Genomic DNA, 17,564 nt, shown 5'->3' with positions numbered 1-17,564 from the left:
TAATAAATAAGTAACCAAAATAGTATCTGAATCAGATAAAAAAGTTTCTGAAAGTTGAGTCTTTGACAAACAGGAGAAACTTCCAGCAGGGGCCTTGCAGGACCTGAGAGATGCATTGTTTTCAGCTAATGGCTCTTTGGAGCCCAAACATTAAGTTCTCTTTGTCCCGCTCTTCTCCTGGCATTCTTGAAGAAACAGGTCACTAATTACCACTCATGTTCCCCCCCAAGGGCCCGGCGGGCGCCCACAGAGTCAGCCGTGTCCCCCTGGACTGGAAGCTGTTTGTTGTTTTTACCTCGGAGTGGCCAACTCTCTGTAATTCCTATTTCGATTTGATACAGTCGGGGCTTCCGCACTTCCAGTATAGCAGAAACAGTCAACCCCTAACAGGATATTTGGTAACATGTGCAGCAGAGAGGGGCATGGCTGTTGTGTTGTTGTAGGCTTGTATTGTAGTACAGACCCACTTCCACTCCGCCCTTCGACCTCCAGACAGAGCCCTTCCTCACCCCCACGGCCATTAGCAAATTCATCAAACTCCGTCGATCCCCAGAGCAAAAACCAGCATTAATGCAGATAAATCCTCTGCAACAAGCTGACTGCTGAGAAGGTGAGCTGCTTTATTGGGTAAAGATGTTTATTATTAGTTGGACTTTCTTCACACATGATTTTGTCATTAAGTTCGAAACAATAATTTTGCTGCAAACCTATAGTGACATTTTTTTGTTTTTGTTTTGGTGAAATACTGATAATTCAGAACTTATTGTTTGCAGCGTTCAGGTACAACGACAGACAGAGTTAGCTGCTTCAGCATTTCCGGTGTCATTAATGGGCAAATAGTAAATAAATCTAAAACTAAAAAAATAAAAAATAAAAACACCGTGGTGGCCACTAGATGGTGCTGTTGCTCTAGATTGCCACCTGTGGATTCTTGACGTCTTACAGTTGAAAGAGTGAAAACTACTCTTCTCTGAAAGAGTTAAATACATTCACATTCTGAAGTAAAATCAAATAGACTCGGCACAGCTGTTGATTCAAATCTGACAAATTTGCTCTGAATGTTTTGTTTACTGCATTAACACACTGTTTCCTCTAAATATTTCTCCCTGCTGTTTGTCCGGGTTTTTGCTTTAGTTTCTTGTCTTCTTGAACGATGTGGAACCTTCAAAACCTGCAGCTCATGTTGTGCAGTAAGTTATCAATTATGATTTTGAGAACATTTTCTTGCTGGATGTTGATTTCTCTACTTGTAACAAGTTTCTTTGAAAACAAATCTTTACTTCTACCAGGTGATTAAAAGTAGAAAAAGAAAAAGCTTTTCATTGCATTTATTTCATGGGAATAGATCTGAGAATTATACACAGTGTTAAAGAGAAACAGATACATGACAACTTGGTTAAAATTGTCTTCTCTCTGCAGCAGCTCTGAGTTGTGTGAGCAGCGCTGCAGGTTTGATCCGCGTGTTCGGATATGAGGGGAGCGATGTGACGGTTTCCTGTCCGTATGATCCAGGATATGAGAGATACCAGAAGTACCTGTGTAAGAACAGCTGTGGTTACAGTGATTTTCTTATCAAATCATCACAGGAAAATAAAACCAAATACTCCGCTTACGATGACAAAAGAGCAAGAGTCGTCGCAGTGACCATCACCGATCTTCATTTTGGTGATGCTGGGGGATATTGGTGTGGAGTGACCAGAGCAGGAAAAGATATCTACACTGAAGTAAAGCTGGAAGTAAAAGCAGGTAAATAATCAAACTCTTCATCCTCAGAGTGATAAAGTTTGAGCTTACTGGTAGATTGCAGAAAAACGCTGAATCCAGGGAGGTCTGTGTGTCAAGGTGGATGGTGGAAACTAGGGAATGATCAATTTTGGTTACTTTTCCTCTAGTTTTATTTCTATACTGTAAGGATTGTCCTTAAAAATAAGAACAGAGCAACAAATAAAAGGCAGAAGAAGAACGAGTAAGACAAAAACAAACCTTTGAATGATCCATGTTGATTCCTTTCTTTGTTTAAATAATTCATTGATCAGAGTTAACTTGCTGAACTTAAACAAGAACATGAGCACAACACCAACTAAAATACAGACAGAAAGTGTTTTTGATTGAATAAAGCATGAAGACGGGGACTGGGGAGAGTTACACTTAAATTAAATCATGGGATTTAAATAGAAAATTCCCATAGACTAGAAGAGAATAAGATTGATACGACTGAACACAGGTTACCTGAAACAGAACATCAAAAAAATGACCTTATCTTGTTTAAAGAGCATTTTTTAAACTTATTTTCATCAAATTTTTTAACGTCTTAGTATTAGATCAGTTCAAATACAAAAAACAACACAATAGGAGGTTTGTGCTTTTGGTTTGATGTTATATTATTTCAGTATTTAATTATTAAAAACTTAAAACAAATGATATGAAAATCCTACTATTTCTGGCTTGGACACGTACGTCCAGGTTTTCAAAGATTGCTACATTTCTGTCTCTTTGCTTCTTAGAATTACATTTTTCTGTAGCTTTTGCTGTAGGTAACAGTTTTGTCTTCCTATCAGACAGATGCTGCGACAAAGTGAATAAAATCCAAAGTATTGAGGAAGGTTCAGTGACCATCAGCTGTCCGTACGACTCTCAGTTTGTCGACAAGCTGAAGTTCCTCTGCAGAGGAAACCGACCCTCCACTTGTCTTCAGCAGGCACTGATCACCTCTAGCAACACACAAAATGGACGATTCAGACTCTCTGATGACAGGAAGTCAACAATATTCACAGTGACCATTTCCAGTCTGACCCTGGAGGATTCTGGGTCGTATCTTTGTGGAGTCCAGAGAAACTCAGGATTTGATGATTTCTCTGCTGTTGAGCTGGAGGTCAAAGGTGAGAGATGAAAACTTTACCTCAATTTCTTTTAAATGGAACATTTCTTAATAAATAAAAAAAAATCTGGGAAAAATTTACAAAAAATAGCCTATTAATAGTCTACAAATATAACAAAAAAAATTAGATAAGCTTGATAAAAACTATTTAAAGATGTCATAAATTATGATGTACTTTATAGATCCACTAATAATAGTTTTGTATCTAAAAACACATGACTGGTACTTTTAGTGTCATTCTTTGCGGAAATACAGTGCAGGAAATTTTGAAAAACGTCTATACTTTGCATTTGTTATTATATCTGTATTTAAAAACATTACTGATTTATTTAACCAAAGTTATTAAAAGTTATTTCAGTAGGTAGATTTGATCCTTGATATTGGGCCGTTATGCATATTCTACATTCACCCTGCTGGCAGAAAACAGTTCCCAAACTTCTAGTGCTGCATATGAAAAAAATATTTACACGAGTTTACCAAAACATTGATGCCACGGATCTCCTCGACTGATTGTTGTAGACCTCGATGCTGCAGCATGGGCTGCGTTTTTATTTCTTTTTTGAGATTTTTTTTTTCCGGCCTCATTTTACTTCTTGGTTGTCATAGAGAAAGGAGAGCAAAATGCAAGTGGAGAAAAAAAGCTGGAGGATCTGCCACCAAGCATCACGGCAGAAGGTGAGAGAGATCAGGCCACTCACACACGAAGCAGAGAAAGCGGTTTCAGTAAACCTCCGTGTTGCAACAGGAACGGTAAGTTTAGCAAATGACACATATGACCAAATGACTTGAATCACAAAGTTACTTGGGATTCAAGTCATTTGGTAACTACTCTGCTGTAAACCTTTCACCACTTGTGATTGAGCGGTTGAGGACGATTGTTTTTTTTGTTTTTTTGCGGATGTCTTACTGTTGCCTGGCAACCACAAAGCATGTGACTTTTACTTTTTCCAAGACTCAAATCAAAACTGAGACAGAAAATGAGTTTAATTGTCAGAGTGAGTGATGCATGATGGCTGCGGAGACGTGAGACCTTCTTCAGTTGACTGGAGTTTGTTTAGTGATTCTGAAGTTTCTCTCAAACGGTTTTCTATCTCGTCGCAGACGGAGAGGTTTTGAAAAAACATTTGTTTCTGTGTGCAAAACATGAGGGGGAGAGAGGGACATCAAGTCATGTTTCCAAAGGAGCGGGTTTGCTTTTACCGTGCTCCTGGTTTGAAACTGTGTATGTGTATTGACATTTTTTGTACTTTTTTCCTCTTTGTTTTTCTATTTTTAAAGATCATCTGAACATCTGTGGACATTTCAGTGCTCAGAGTTCAGTCACCATGAATGTTTGGCTACTTGAAGACGAAAGATCACGGTGAAAAACAAAATACAATCTGTTAAACTTGAGTTTGTTTTTTTTCTCTAACAGTTTATGAGCATCAGAGCAGCACAGTGAAAACTATCATTACTACCAGACCACCAGCATCAGAGGAACAGGCTGAAGGTACAGTGTGTGTTAACGTCTGAATGTTTACAGATGTGATATGTTGAGAGACCGAACAAACAAAACTGTGCACGTTCTCCAATTATCATCTGAATATTGAAGTCAAGGGTTTTTGAGATTGCTGCCGGCTTTTTGCGTTTCATATTTCAGGAAGTGAATATGAATAAAATTGATGTCAGAAGGCTTTAAAAAGTTACCAGTGTCACCACCAGTGTAATATTTACTGACAGGATTATATTTCTATTTGATATACATCTATAAGCTACACAACAACGACTGTGTTAATCTATAATAGACACAATCTGCCAGTGTTTATTACCAGTGTTTATTACCAGTGTTTATTACCACTGGCAGATTTTGTTTTTAAAGCTATTTTCAGACAATCACAAAATTAGAAATGAAACCATGTAAACTGTGGGTGAGTTTTGAACTAAATAATTTAGATGCTTTCATTTACATTCAATTAAACCCACCATGTGGGAAACCTTTACTCTTCTCAATAATAAGGTTGAAAACCTTTTATTGGCATTGTAGCAGCCAAGCTGACTTTAAAGCTGCTGACCAGATTTTTCTATGTTTCCTCTGGAGTTTTTATGAGGTTTATTTCTTTGGAGCTCATCATCCGAATTGTAAATCCTTCGACAGATTCAAGTTGAGATTCCAGTTTCTCCACAGCACTATTACTTCTCCTCCTAAGAAGAAGCACACTTCTAAACTTTAATTATTTTCTTTAGACTCTGATTCAATTTGGGCTTAACTTTAACTGTAAAATCATATAATCTACACTGACATCTTTTGTTTCTTTTTTTCCGGCAGTGCATTATCATCAGAGCACCACAATGAAAACTACACCACCACTGGTTTCTGAGGAACTGACTGAAGGTGCTCTATGTATTTATCAAAACATACAGACCGATTTGGTATTTAGTTATTAAGATAGAAAACAATCTTTTAAAGTAAAAACATATATATATATTTATATATATAAAACATCTTAATGTTTCCTCTCTCCAGCACCTGTGAGCAGCGCTGCAGGTTCGATCCGGGTGTTTGGATATGAGGGCGGAGACGTGAACGTTTCCTGCCCCTATGATCGGGGATTCGAGGGTCATCAGAAATACCTGTGCAACAACGACTGTCGTTACGGTGATGTTCTTATAACAACATCACAACGAGGAAGAAGTGGAAAATACTCCATTCACGATGATAAAACAACCAGAGTCTTCACAGTGATCGTCTCTGACCTTCGTCTTGGTGACGCTGGGAAATACTGGTGTGGGGTGACAAGAATAGGAAGAGATATCAACACTGAAAGAAATCTGGAGGTAAAACCAGGTAAATATTGGAGTCGGTGTTTCAAACACGTCAGTAAAGATTAGGACAAGACGAGCAATGACCATTTTTATATGTGGTGTCTAACGTACTTACTGACTAATACAGGTTAAATAATGTTTTATTAGTTATTTATTTAAGTTATAACTAGACATGATCCACACACTGACTGTGCTTCCATTAGTGCTTGATACTAATAGACAAATAGAAATTAATAAATCGGAATAAATTACAGCAAAGATAACATTATTCCTTGAGGACATTTTTGTTTCTTTCAATTAAGCATTGTTTTCTTACTCAAAGACGTTGTTATTTTATATCGTTGTTTATCTTCCTATCAGACAGATGTTGCAACAAAGTGAATAAAATCCAAAGTATTGAGGAAGGTTCAGTGACCATCAGCTGTCCGTACGACTCTCAGTCTGTCAACAAGCTGAAGTTCCTCTGCAGAGGAAACCGACCCTCCACTTGTCTTCAGCAGGCAGTGATCACCTCTAACAACACACAAAATGGACGATTCAGACTCTCTGATGACAGGAAGTCAACAATATTCACAGTGACCATTTCCAGTCTGACCCTGGAGGATTCTGGGTCGTATCTTTGTGGAGTCCAGAGAAACTCAGGATTTGATGATTTCTCTGCTGTTGAGCTGGAGGTCAAAGGTGAGAAGCCAAGCAGGCTATCTCAGTTTTTTTGTGTGATCTAAACCTGTTTTCTCTCTCAAAGAAAACAAAAAAAAATGTTCCTATTTTATTTTTCTTCAGCAGAGTCGTGCTGCACAAAGACAAAGAACATGAGTGGCATAATGGAGCATAGCGTGACCTTCCAGTGCCCTTATGCACCCCAGCATCCCAATGACACAATGTTCCTCTGCAAGGGAGACAGAGCCAGCAACTGCACAGACATGACGGGTCAAAGTAGGTTTATTCTGAGCAATGTTTCCTCCAGCTCTTTCTCTGTGACGGTCACAAAGCTGGAAGCAGGAGATGCTGGAATGTACTGGTGTGGCTCTGGCCCAGGGGCGAATGTTGGAAACTACACCCGCTTTCATCTTTCTGTAGGTGAGTAAGTTGTAAGGTCCCACCAAAACTTAGACCAAACCTACGGCCTTGTGTTCATGTCAACCAATCCGTATTTATGCCTATAAGCCTTAATTATCTCACTTCAAATACTCTAAGTTATTATTTTAATGTGTTTGACCGATAGTGTTTGTTAGAGAATTTTCGGTATTATCATTTTGTTATTACTTTAGTTTTAGTTCAAATTCAGTCTGTTTAAAGTGTTCTGTTTATCTTCTGACCTGGAGGTCAGGATTGTCTGTTTATCTTCATGTGAAACCGTTAAATTCTGTTCTCAGACCCTAAATTCTTATCAACCAAAATGCCCTCTAAACTGCCTGTGAGCAGTCGTATTTTGTTTTGTTAACAGCTTGACCGAGATTTGAACCGGGCTCAGATCGTAGATTAGTTATCACACCTGGAATTGGGTTGCTGGTTGTTTAGTTTACATGTTTTACGACCTCTGTTGTTTTTACTAACTGCCCCCTTGGCTGTTTTTCTTTGACAATAAAACAGGGGCTCGCGTGGAAGGAGATCAGAACTCTCTGTGAACAGCTTGGAGAAGCTGATATCGGAGACTTCTCCTTTTGCAAAAGCTTTGTCATAAAATTCATATATACGTTGTCTGCGGTTCTTTTATTTTAGGTTCAAGGAAAAGTACCTATCAGTGTTGTATGTGCATAAATGTTTAATTTCTTTTTTTCTGTTCATGGTAGATGCGACTCTCCACCAACTTCCAGATCCAGCTTTCTATGCCCTGGTTGCTTTAGCTGCTGGGCTGCTGCTGATGGTGACATTGGTCCTAGTTAAAGTTTACAAGAATAATTGTCACAAAACGTTGAAAGGTGAGCTTGTTTTTGTCTGCAATAAGAGATGTATAAATAAATTCAATAATTTATGCTTTTTTTTTCTTTCAGAAAGAGAAGTTTCCAGATGAAGAATCTAAACTTCATTTCGCAGACACATCAGCTGCAGATGTTTTAGAGGACGTCTAAAACATCTGCAGACCAAAGCTTCGCCTGCAGGGGCTGTGGAATCATATGAGATAATGTTCACTGGACTATTTAAGCCTAAATTAATGCAATTCTTTATTTAAGTACTCAGATTAAATTTGTTTTAGCAAGTTTAGGTCTTATTTTTGAGCAATTTTCATTCAAAAAGTCTGTTTGTGAGAGGTGAAAAATGAATACAAATAGCTGAACCTGCAAAATAAAATAATTATCTCACAATGTCAAACTATGCACAGCTGAGGAAATGCAATTGTATCTGTAATAATGAATAAAGCATGACAGGTATAAACAGTGTAAAAATGTCTCAACTCTAAACTGCACACCTAAACGATCGAATAAATAAGAAATAAACTGGAACTTTGAGTTAAAATTTATTCATGAGGATGGCAGGAATAAATGATGACAGGAAAGCAACAACATTCACTGTGACGTTTTCCACTCGGACTCTGAAGGCACCATCGTAACAATAGGATGTTCCTGTGCAGAGGAGACCAGAGCAGCATGTCTTATGAGGTTTTGTTCACACTGCACTATCTTCAGAGCACGGTGATACACATGCAGACTAAGAGGAATAATACTGGAGTTTACAAAACTGAAAATCTAACAGCCAAAATGGACGTACGTTTTTTTTTTGTACTGAATGCTCACATTTTCTTAGATTTGGCATGTTGCTTGTTGCAGAGAAAGAAAAACAGAATGTTATGTCAGAAAAGCCCAAAAATGGAAGGTGAGACGGGGAAATGAAACTGGATTAGAGGCAATGTTTACAGAAACACATTCTGACCTTCATATTTAGCGTGTTCATATTTAATGTGTGGATTTCCTCTCTACTCCAAAAATGCAATCTAAAGAGTAACTTGACCAAAGCAGCCACTTAATTTGCTGTCGATTTTAAGAAATATAACAGAAAACAAATATAACATAAAAACAAAGCATGTTGTTTGATGGACCTGGTGTTAAGGTTATATTTGAACAGACTGCAGTTCCTCCGATTCAAACAAATTTCAAACAGACTTATCAGTGAAAAGTGGACTTAAATCATCCACAAATTCATTCTTTTTATCCAGTGAGATGAAAAATTGATGTAATTAAGAGTCTGTCATTAAGGTTCTCTCAGTGCCTTATGTATCTAATGTGCAGCGTTTACTCAGAAAACACAGAATGCAGCTTATTTTATGCTATTTCTATTCTACTAGTTTCTGTTCTTGTTTAGACACAAAGGTGAGAGGTGCTAACCTCAGGAAGCCCACTGGTTTCCTCATATTTTTTTCTAAGAGAAGAGTAACTTTACTTCTGCTTTAGTTTGTCTGTTGCCTCCAGGAACGGAAAGATGTGGAGCCTCTACTTGCTCCTCATGTGCAGTAAGTTGTATTATTTGATGTTAAATATGTTGTTTTTCTGTCGCCATTCGATTTATTACCTCCTGATATAATCTCATATATTAGCTTGACCTATTTTGGCACAACAAAAACAAAGCTGAGCATTAACCATCTGAGTTGACAGTTGATGATCTTCAGGTTTAGACTTTGAGTGGTTTACAAAATAAAATTAAACATTTAAACGTATAATATATGACTACTAACTTCTCATTTTAGCTGCTGCTGTGAGTTGTGTGACCGGTGATGTGATCGGTGTTCGGATATGAGGGCGGCGCTCTAAAGGTTCCCTGTCCATATGGTCCAGGATACGAGGATTATAAAAAGTACCTGTGCAAGAGCGACTGCAAAGTTGATGATGATGTTCTAATTAAATCGAAAGGAAATAACAACAAATACTCAACCGATGATAACAAAAGAGCAAGAACCTTCACAGTGACCGTCGCTGACCTTCGTCTTGATGATGCTGGAAAATACTGGTGTGGAGTGACCAAAGGCTTTACAGATATATAGGTGGCAGCCCAAGGAGAGGGCTGCCACCTATATATATATATATTTTTTTTTTTTTTTTTGCCAGCTTTGCATTGAGAAGGAGCTCCTATAATGAGCTTAGCAATTTCTGATGGCTAGTCTGAAGGACTATATTTTATCTCTTCACCTAACACCTTACCATGTCACTTTTCTTGCACCCACACTTTTAACATTTTCTACTCAAGCATTTGCTCAAGTTTCACTAAACAGTGGCCCCACATTTGCTCAGAGTAATTATTACTCTCCCTTAACAGGCAACCACCTCACTTCTCACCTCACTTATACAGAGCCTGTAAGAAAACATGTGTTTCTTCCAGGCTCTGTTCATGTGTTTTCTGCACATGAACAGAATAAAGAAACACCAATTAAGTTGGCATATTTAAAGAAAAGAACATCTAAAGTTCAAACATAAAGATCTGCACAGAAGATTAAAACCAGGAAACTGAGTGTCCCTCAATAATCCACCCCCACTTTGTTGTGGTGAAAAAAAAAATCTATTTCCTGTATTTGTGGGTAAAACCTGTGAGCGTCTCAGTTGCAGAGTTATAATTTGACCAATGGAGAAACAAAACGCTTCACACTTATGACTTAAGTCGACACGTTCAAAAGATGTTAAAACTTCTGAGTTCGTCTAAATGTCTCATTTTAAAATAACTTCTACTTCAGTTTAGCTCTGGTTGAGAAGAACAACGAGATGTGGAGCCGTCAACTCATCATCATCTGCAGTAAGACATAATATATTATCTACAGCAGTTTGCTTTAATCTTATGATGAAATTTATTTCATTAAAATAAAATGTGTTTTTAAATTATAAAGCATTTACTTAAAGACTCAGTAGCACTTCCTGTTTGTGTTGTGACTGAAATGTGATCATCTTATCTCATACAAACTAATTGTGCTTTTAATTTCAAAAAGTAGTTTTACAAAACTTGTAAATAATAATTATTGTTCACATGTTGAAGCATAAAAACTAAACTGATGTTGTTTTCTGTCTGCAGCAGCTCTGAGTTTTGTGATCAGTGCTGAAGGTTTGATTGAAGTGTTTGGATACAAGAGAAGAGATGTAAAGATTACATGCAGCTATGATGAGGGATATCAGAACTATGAAAAATACCTTTGTAAGAATAACTGTGGCTACAGTGACGTTCTCGTTACAACAAGACAGAAAAATAAAGGAAAATATTCCATCACTGATAATATAAAGATCAGAGTCGTCACAGTGACCATCTCTGACCTTCAATCACGTGATGCTGGGAAATATTGGTGTGGAATCACAGTGACTGGAAAAGATATCTACACTGAAGTAAAACTGCACATAAAAGAAGGTAAATAATAAGTTCATGTTTCTATATTTCACTCACAGCAAATTAAAATGAGTTAAATGAAGCATCAATGTCTAACCATGTTAATAATAAACACTTTTAATCAATGTGGTCTTAAATTTACCTATTATTAGAAGCAAAATGTATTTTCTAATTTTGCTAGTTGAATTATCAAGTACTTGCAGATCTGGATCGTCTTCTATGTTGAAAATAAATACCTGTTTAGACATCGATGCACACAAGTTAATGCAAGACAATTGTACTAGTCTATAATGTTAAATATAAATCTCTATCAAACAAGAACAACTTTCTTTTATGTGAAGATTTTTTCTAGTTTTTCTGTCACTTTACATTGTTTTTTTAACCTCATGTCAGACAGATGTTGCAACAACGTGAATAAAATCCAAAGTATTGAGGAAGGTTCAGTGACCATCAGCTGTCCGTACGACTCTCAGTCTGTCAACAAGCTGAAGTTCCTCTGCAGAGGAAACCGACCCTCCACTTGTCTTCAGCAGGCAGTGATCACCTCTAGCAACACACAAAATGGACGATTCAGACTCTCTGATGACAGGAAGTCAACAATATTCACAGTGACCATTTCCAGTCTGACCCTGGAGGATTCTGGGTCGTATCTTTGTGGAGTCCAGAGAAACTCAGGATTTGATGATTTCTCTGCTGTTGAGCTGGAGGTCAAAGGTGAGAAGTCAAACTACCTGTGTTCAGATCAATTATCATAGAAGAGTGTGACTTGAACTTTCAACATATACATTGTTGTTTTTTGTCAGAGTGGTGCTGTGTGGAGTCAAAGAACATGAGTGGCATTGTGGGACGTGCTGTAACCTTCCAATGTCCTTATCCACATCATCATCGTAACAATATGATGCTCCTCTGCAAAGGAGACCAGCGCAGCAACTGCACATACATGACTTATCAAGGAAGATTCACGCTGCATAATGATAATGAGACCTTTTTTTCTGTGGTGATCACAAAACTTGAAGCAGAGGATTCTGGGACATACTGGTGCAGATCAGACTCTGAGTGGAGTGTTGGAAACTACACCCAGTTTCATCTGACTGTGGGTAAGAGCATGATGATACTCTGAAGCCACCCTATTGAATGTAATAATAATGTTTTTATTCATAAAGCAGATTATAAATCTCAGATAGTTATAAAATTGTCCAATCATGAGCTGCTTGTACAGAACCAGATATTTTGATGTAATGATTGCAGTGGTGAACTCATAGTTTATTATGAGTTCATAATAAAGTAACACTCTGCTGTGTTACTTGTCGCAGAGGAAGCAGAACAGCGCGGTGTGTCAGAGGAGTTCATAATAGAAGGTGAGATGGTGAAATGAAACTGAGCTTGTGGCAGAGATGTTCATATTTGGCATGTCCATGTATGGTGTGTATTTATCAGAGTTGGTTGATCTCTAAACTTTGACTTATATCTCAGATTCAATAGATGAATTTAACAAAAGAGTCCCCCTTCACTTTACTAAGGTATCAACTTATATTGCTGTACATTTCTAGAAATCTCACAGAATAACCTCAAAAACATGATATTGTTTGATGCAAATAGTTTTCATCAAAATTATCCTGATTTATTCAAACAACCTAAACAGTCTGATCAGTGCAAGCTGCTAGGAACCTGATAAAAACCAGCACCATGTTCTAGACTTTACTTTATAAAGATGATCTGGACCCTCGGCTATTGAGAAACGATCACTTGCTGAAGGCATGAACTCAATAATGTTAATTAATAGCGGATGTGAAACTCCATACTTAAAGTTCTGCATGAAGTGCTAAAGTGCTTTTAGTAAAATGCACATGTGCTCTTGCAAATTAAAATAAAATTGGTTTCAGTAATAGAAACCTGTTCATTGGAGGGGAAGTTAAGCTTTTTGATATGTTTTTGATTTGAACCCAGTGGAGGCCCAGGAGCTCCACCCTTCAGTCTGGCTCCAGGATGGTGCTCTAATGTTCTTCATCCATGTAGACTTTGTACATTTATGAGAGTTTCCCCATCATGATAATAAAATCTCTCCTGATCTGATCCCTTCTCTGAGGTCCTTCCTACTTGTAGCAGCGTGGCGCTTTAAGGCTGATGTGTTTGAGGGAGTCAAGTCATTTCATCTTGAATTTGTTTCACTCTTTATTTGTGACTTTCATCTGCAGCTGCATACTGGCTTTTCGCTGCTCTTCCTGTTCTGCTGCTGATACTGATAATCATCCTGGTCAAAGTTTGCAAGACCAAACGTCGCCAGTTGAAAGGTGAGTTTGGTGTTTTCGCTTTCAACAAAGGCAAATGTGCGTATAAGCTCATTTATTTTCATTTGCTTTGTTTCACTTGAAGCAGCAGTCGACATGAACACAATCAAACTGGAGGCAGTAGATGCACAAGACGTGACGAGTGAGGAAGACGTAAGAAAACCCAAGTCCAAATGTTTTTTTTCTTTACACGGCCCAACATGAGGCGGCCCTTTAGATGTTTTTATATGAAAACTTTAGTTGATACAATAATAAATAAAAACCTTTGCATGTCTTCAAAAGCAGATTTCTGCTCAAGATTCTTTGCTAAATTGATCAAATCTATTTGAAGAACATTTACACCTGGAAGGCTCATAGATTGTACGAACTCTGCTGCTAACATGTCTGACACTGACATGCCTTTTACCCACACTGAGTTTTCTGCTTGTACCTTAAATAGATATTTACATTGCTACATTACTCTAGAGTTTTATTAAAGTGTTTGTTTACTCTAGAGGCTTTTATTCGACAGGCGTCAGACAGCGCTAACCGTTGGAATATATTCCTTCTTTTTTAGATGTACAAAAATCAAAATGTTGCTGCGATGTTCTCGCAGCAGAAGAGGATGGAGCGCACACATTTCCTCTCTGGAGACGCAGAGGAAGACAAAGTAATCTATGAAAACAAATCTACTGCAACCATTTCATTTAAAACAAGGGAGATGAAGGATTGGCAAAACTAGCTCTTTGTTAAAAGACAAATAATTATTTCCACAGAAAACTAGGAAATTGTTTTTGTTCCTGAAAAATGTTGTCTGGGTTAAATCGTTATCATTTCACTTCTTGTGGTAGTTTGAGCTTTAGCTTTAAAACAATGTGCAGTTCATTTATACCCTGGGTCTGATCTAAAAAGTAATACTTTGACTTTAAGGGGAAAATAAATAATTTGTGGATGTATAAATTTATGATCTGTTCCTTCTTTTGTAGCTTTATGAAAATCCTGATGATCCTCCAGTGCGCTCACAGCGGAGGGCCTGCAAAGAGCAGAGATCTGTTCACATCTGTGAGGACTATGAAGATGAAGCTCAATATGGAAACATTTCAACAACTGAGGACATTTACTGCAATGAGTTCTTTTCAAAGACTCAGAGATAAAGAGTGAGCCAAATGTTGGGTCTGACCTGTATGTGGATAACTGTATTTGTGTGAGGCTGAAGCTTTTCCTTGAGTTCCTAAAAGTCTTTATTCATGTGACATCATCATCATCTTAGTGCTGCTGGTAGTGACAACTTTCATGAGCTTTAAAATTCTGCTTTTTCTTTACTTCATACTAATAAAACTGCAGTTTTGTAATCTTACAGACCAAATTTTAAGTCAAAAGAAATAAACGACGAAGTTCGTGATTCTAGTGTGTCAGTGTGATTTTGTGTGAATAAGGCCGGGTCGACATGGAGCCTTTTACTGACGGTTTCATTAAAAATAGTAAAAAAAAAGAAAAATAGAGAAATACAGAAAAGTTAGCAATGGGCATAAAACTCAAAAGGCTGGATGCAGAAGAGTGTTTGTTATTGTATGAAGGTGAGAAGACCTTAGAGAAAAAAACACTTTGGATTATTCTGTGTTCATGAGGAGTTTTCCTTAAACACACAACATTAAAAGCCTTTATTTAGTTAAGTGGCAACCTGTGATAACCAATTCATACATACTAATTGTGTATGCATACACAATACATTCCTCATTTTTAAAATGTTTTTTATCCTTAATTTTCCTCCATTTATCAGTGACTTACAAAAAAATTATTTCAGCAGATATTTACAAAAATATCTCTAAATGATACCTTTACATTAATTCACCACTTGGTGGCGCCAAATGCTTGGTCATTACATTTCAAAAAGGCTAAAACCAGCAGCTAAATAAAACAACATGACTTTCCCTCAATACTTCAGTGTTTATACAGATTGGAGACAAGATAACATCAGAAACAAGAATGGAGCAGAAATATTGGTGTTATAGAAAAGATTACAGTTTCCGCAGTGAAATAATCTTACAACTAAATGAAACACATTTTACCTGCAACCAAAACTTGAAAAAGTACATGTACTTTCTCGTGGACTCTGATGTGTAGCTTTTCAGAACTGGATTTTTTATTTAACCTCATTTATTTGGATGAAATAGACAAAGGAGTTTTAGTTCTTAAAAAAACACATATTCAGATTTCATCCAAGCTTTCATTTGGCAGCTTTATGGATGGATGAATTTCTGCTGCCGTCACAAACCAATGCAGGAAGTTGGTGCCGTTTCTCTGCTCACAGATGTTGCTAAGAATTTGTTCTGAAACAAAACGGGTTGGATCTGAAGTCAGTGGAAACGTTCAGGATGATGCATTATGTGATGGACGGTCCAGTTAAGAGATTTTATCTGATCTACTAACATGTCACTGATGAGGGGTCTTGTGATCTTTGGTCTGCAGCACCAGCTTGTCCATGAACCTCATTATTTACAACGGCGGTTTTCAAAGTGTGAGGCGCGCCTCCCCTGGGGGGCGCCAGAGCACTTTAGGGGAGGCGCGGTGCGAGGGAAAAAATAAACCGGAAAAGCTATCTGCTTGCTGTCTACTGATGTGAGAGAAACGTCTTTTACGCATTACAACTCTGTGGATTTAGGAAAAAGTTGGTACTGTGGGGTGCGCGTGTGGAGTGGGGATCAGTGGAAATGTTTCCCACCTTAGAGGATGTTTTGGCCAGTGACGTCAGTAACGTTACTGACGTCGGACCACTTTTTTCAGTAACCAGTAATCTAACGCGTTGCTATTTCAAATCCAGTAGTCAGACTACAGTTACTTATCAAAATCATTTTTGCGTTACTGCGTTACTATCTTCTTTTGTTATTTAATGTATTTCCTCTACTCGTCTTGTCGAGTGACCGACGTCTCTATGCGACAGAAATGTAAACAATGGAGGGAGATGCGCATTTTGTTGGAGGAAAAACTGGAACTATTTTGAGTTTCTGTCGCCAAGTCCGATTATTATAAGCGGCTTTGGGCTTCATTTTTTTAAAAAGTCGTTTGAAAATTTAACGAGTTGCTGGTTGCGCCTTTTTGGGCTCGTTTTTGAACGTGAAGTTACTCATTTGGGCTTGGAAATAAGCAGAGACTCATAATAAATCCCAGAATTTGTCCGTCATTAAGGTAGTTTTAGTCAGTCTCTCCCTGTCCATCATTTCCTGGATGATCCGTCCCGCTGTGTCTTTGTTAATGTCAAGTTAATATATTACCTCTGAATGACGTCGAGCTTCGCGTTGCGCTCCAGAAAACTGCAAACATTGAGACCAATATAAACAGCGCAATAAACGTGAAAACAGCCACGAATCAACGTGTCCGTAGTTGCCAATAATTATAATGGAAACTTAACGCCATTATAACTATTCATATTAAGATAAGTGTCACAAATCTGTGCAGCCATCTGAGCTGTGGAGCTGCAGGAGGAGCTCTGTGCTGTGACATCAAACGCAGGGCCGTAACGCAGAATCTGGAGGCTGGGGGAGGGGGGGCTTTAAAATCCTTCTTAGAGTTTTCCAGACAACAGTGGACCACACAAATTACTCACGTTTTTTATTTTTTGTACTGTTTTTTTGTACAATCTCCTCTTCAGTTCAACCTTATCAGTGGAGACACATTGTTGATGTTACCATTATAAAATAGCTTACAATTAAGTATTGGCAAAGATCAATGTGATTTTCACAGGAGGTGGAGCGTTGTTGTTAGCAGCTACTGAAAGTAACTAAACAGTTACTTTTAATGTAACTTAGTTACTTTCCAAGTCAGTAGTCAGTAATATAACTAAGTTACTTTTTCAAGGAGTAATCAGTAGTCCGATTAAAGTTACTTTTTCAAAGTAACTATGCCATCACTGGTTTTGGCCAGAGCGGGGCTGAAGGTGGAGTTTTTACAACCCCCCCCCCACACCCCCACCACCTTCGGGGGGGGGGGGGGGGGGGGGCGCAGCAGGCATTGTGCTCCTTGGAGGGGGGCACACCCTTTCATACTTTGAAAACCCCTGATTTACAACATTGATCTCTAAGAGAAAATAAGTTATTGGAGCAAAGCAGGTTTTCTATTCAAGTGGATTTTTGTGAAGCTGCTGGCTGGAGAGATTCAGGATGAGGTTGCTGTGAGGAAGACTTTTTAGGCTGTCTAGTGGAAAACATGAACTCAAAACGTCTTTTTATACTGAACTATATTATATGTATAAATGGATAGTGAAATATTACCCAGATGAAATAATGCTGTCAGTTTTTAAAGCTTCTCTCTTCACGTCTTTA

The 17,564-nt window shown here is 37.9% G+C and overlaps 1 protein-coding gene and 1 long non-coding RNA gene across 2 annotated transcripts; one reads left to right on the top strand and one right to left on the bottom strand.

The window, feature by feature from the left end:
- Positions 1-479: 479 nt before the first annotated feature.
- Positions 480-14,597, top strand: LOC122829605 (polymeric immunoglobulin receptor-like). Its single transcript, XM_044114297.1, has 14 exons — positions 480-610; positions 1,135-1,190; positions 1,420-1,746; positions 2,559-2,879; positions 3,485-3,628; positions 4,293-4,367; positions 5,184-5,249; positions 5,382-5,702; positions 11,372-11,692; positions 11,782-12,075; positions 12,292-12,336; positions 13,174-13,269; positions 13,352-13,419; positions 14,232-14,597. The coding sequence occupies exons 2-14, from the start codon at positions 1,154-1,156 to the stop codon at positions 14,397-14,399; spliced, it is 2,283 nt and encodes a 760-aa protein (XP_043970232.1). The 5' UTR covers positions 480-610; positions 1,135-1,153; the 3' UTR covers positions 14,400-14,597.
- LOC122829668 lies at positions 1,314-2,584 on the bottom strand. The gene is made up of 3 exons (XR_006370407.1): positions 2,511-2,584; positions 1,614-1,730; positions 1,314-1,535 (listed from the first exon to the last, which is right to left on the bottom strand). It is a non-coding gene; the product is annotated as an uncharacterized LOC122829668 (long non-coding RNA).
- Positions 14,598-17,564: the final 2,967 nt, after the last annotated feature.

Source organism: Gambusia affinis, linkage group LG04 (genome assembly GCF_019740435.1).
Source record: "Gambusia affinis linkage group LG04, SWU_Gaff_1.0, whole genome shotgun sequence".
Lineage (NCBI taxonomy): Eukaryota > Metazoa > Chordata > Actinopteri > Cyprinodontiformes > Poeciliidae > Gambusia > Gambusia affinis.
This window is presented reverse-complemented; position numbering and strand designations above follow the sequence as displayed.

What these genes read in the sequence shown, in the direction of transcription:
- LOC122829605 (XM_044114297.1), top strand. Translation starts at nt 1,154, where the DNA reads ATGTGGAACCTTCAAAACCTGCAGCTCATGTTGTGCA. An exon ending in TGTTGAGCTGGAGGTCAAAG is followed by an intron (nt 2,880 to 3,484) that starts GTGAGAGATGAA and finishes TGGTTGTCATAG; the next exon opens with AGAAAGGAGAGCAAAATGCA. An exon ending in TGTTGAGCTGGAGGTCAAAG is followed by an intron (nt 11,693 to 11,781) that starts GTGAGAAGTCAA and finishes GTTTTTTGTCAG; the next exon opens with AGTGGTGCTGTGTGGAGTCA.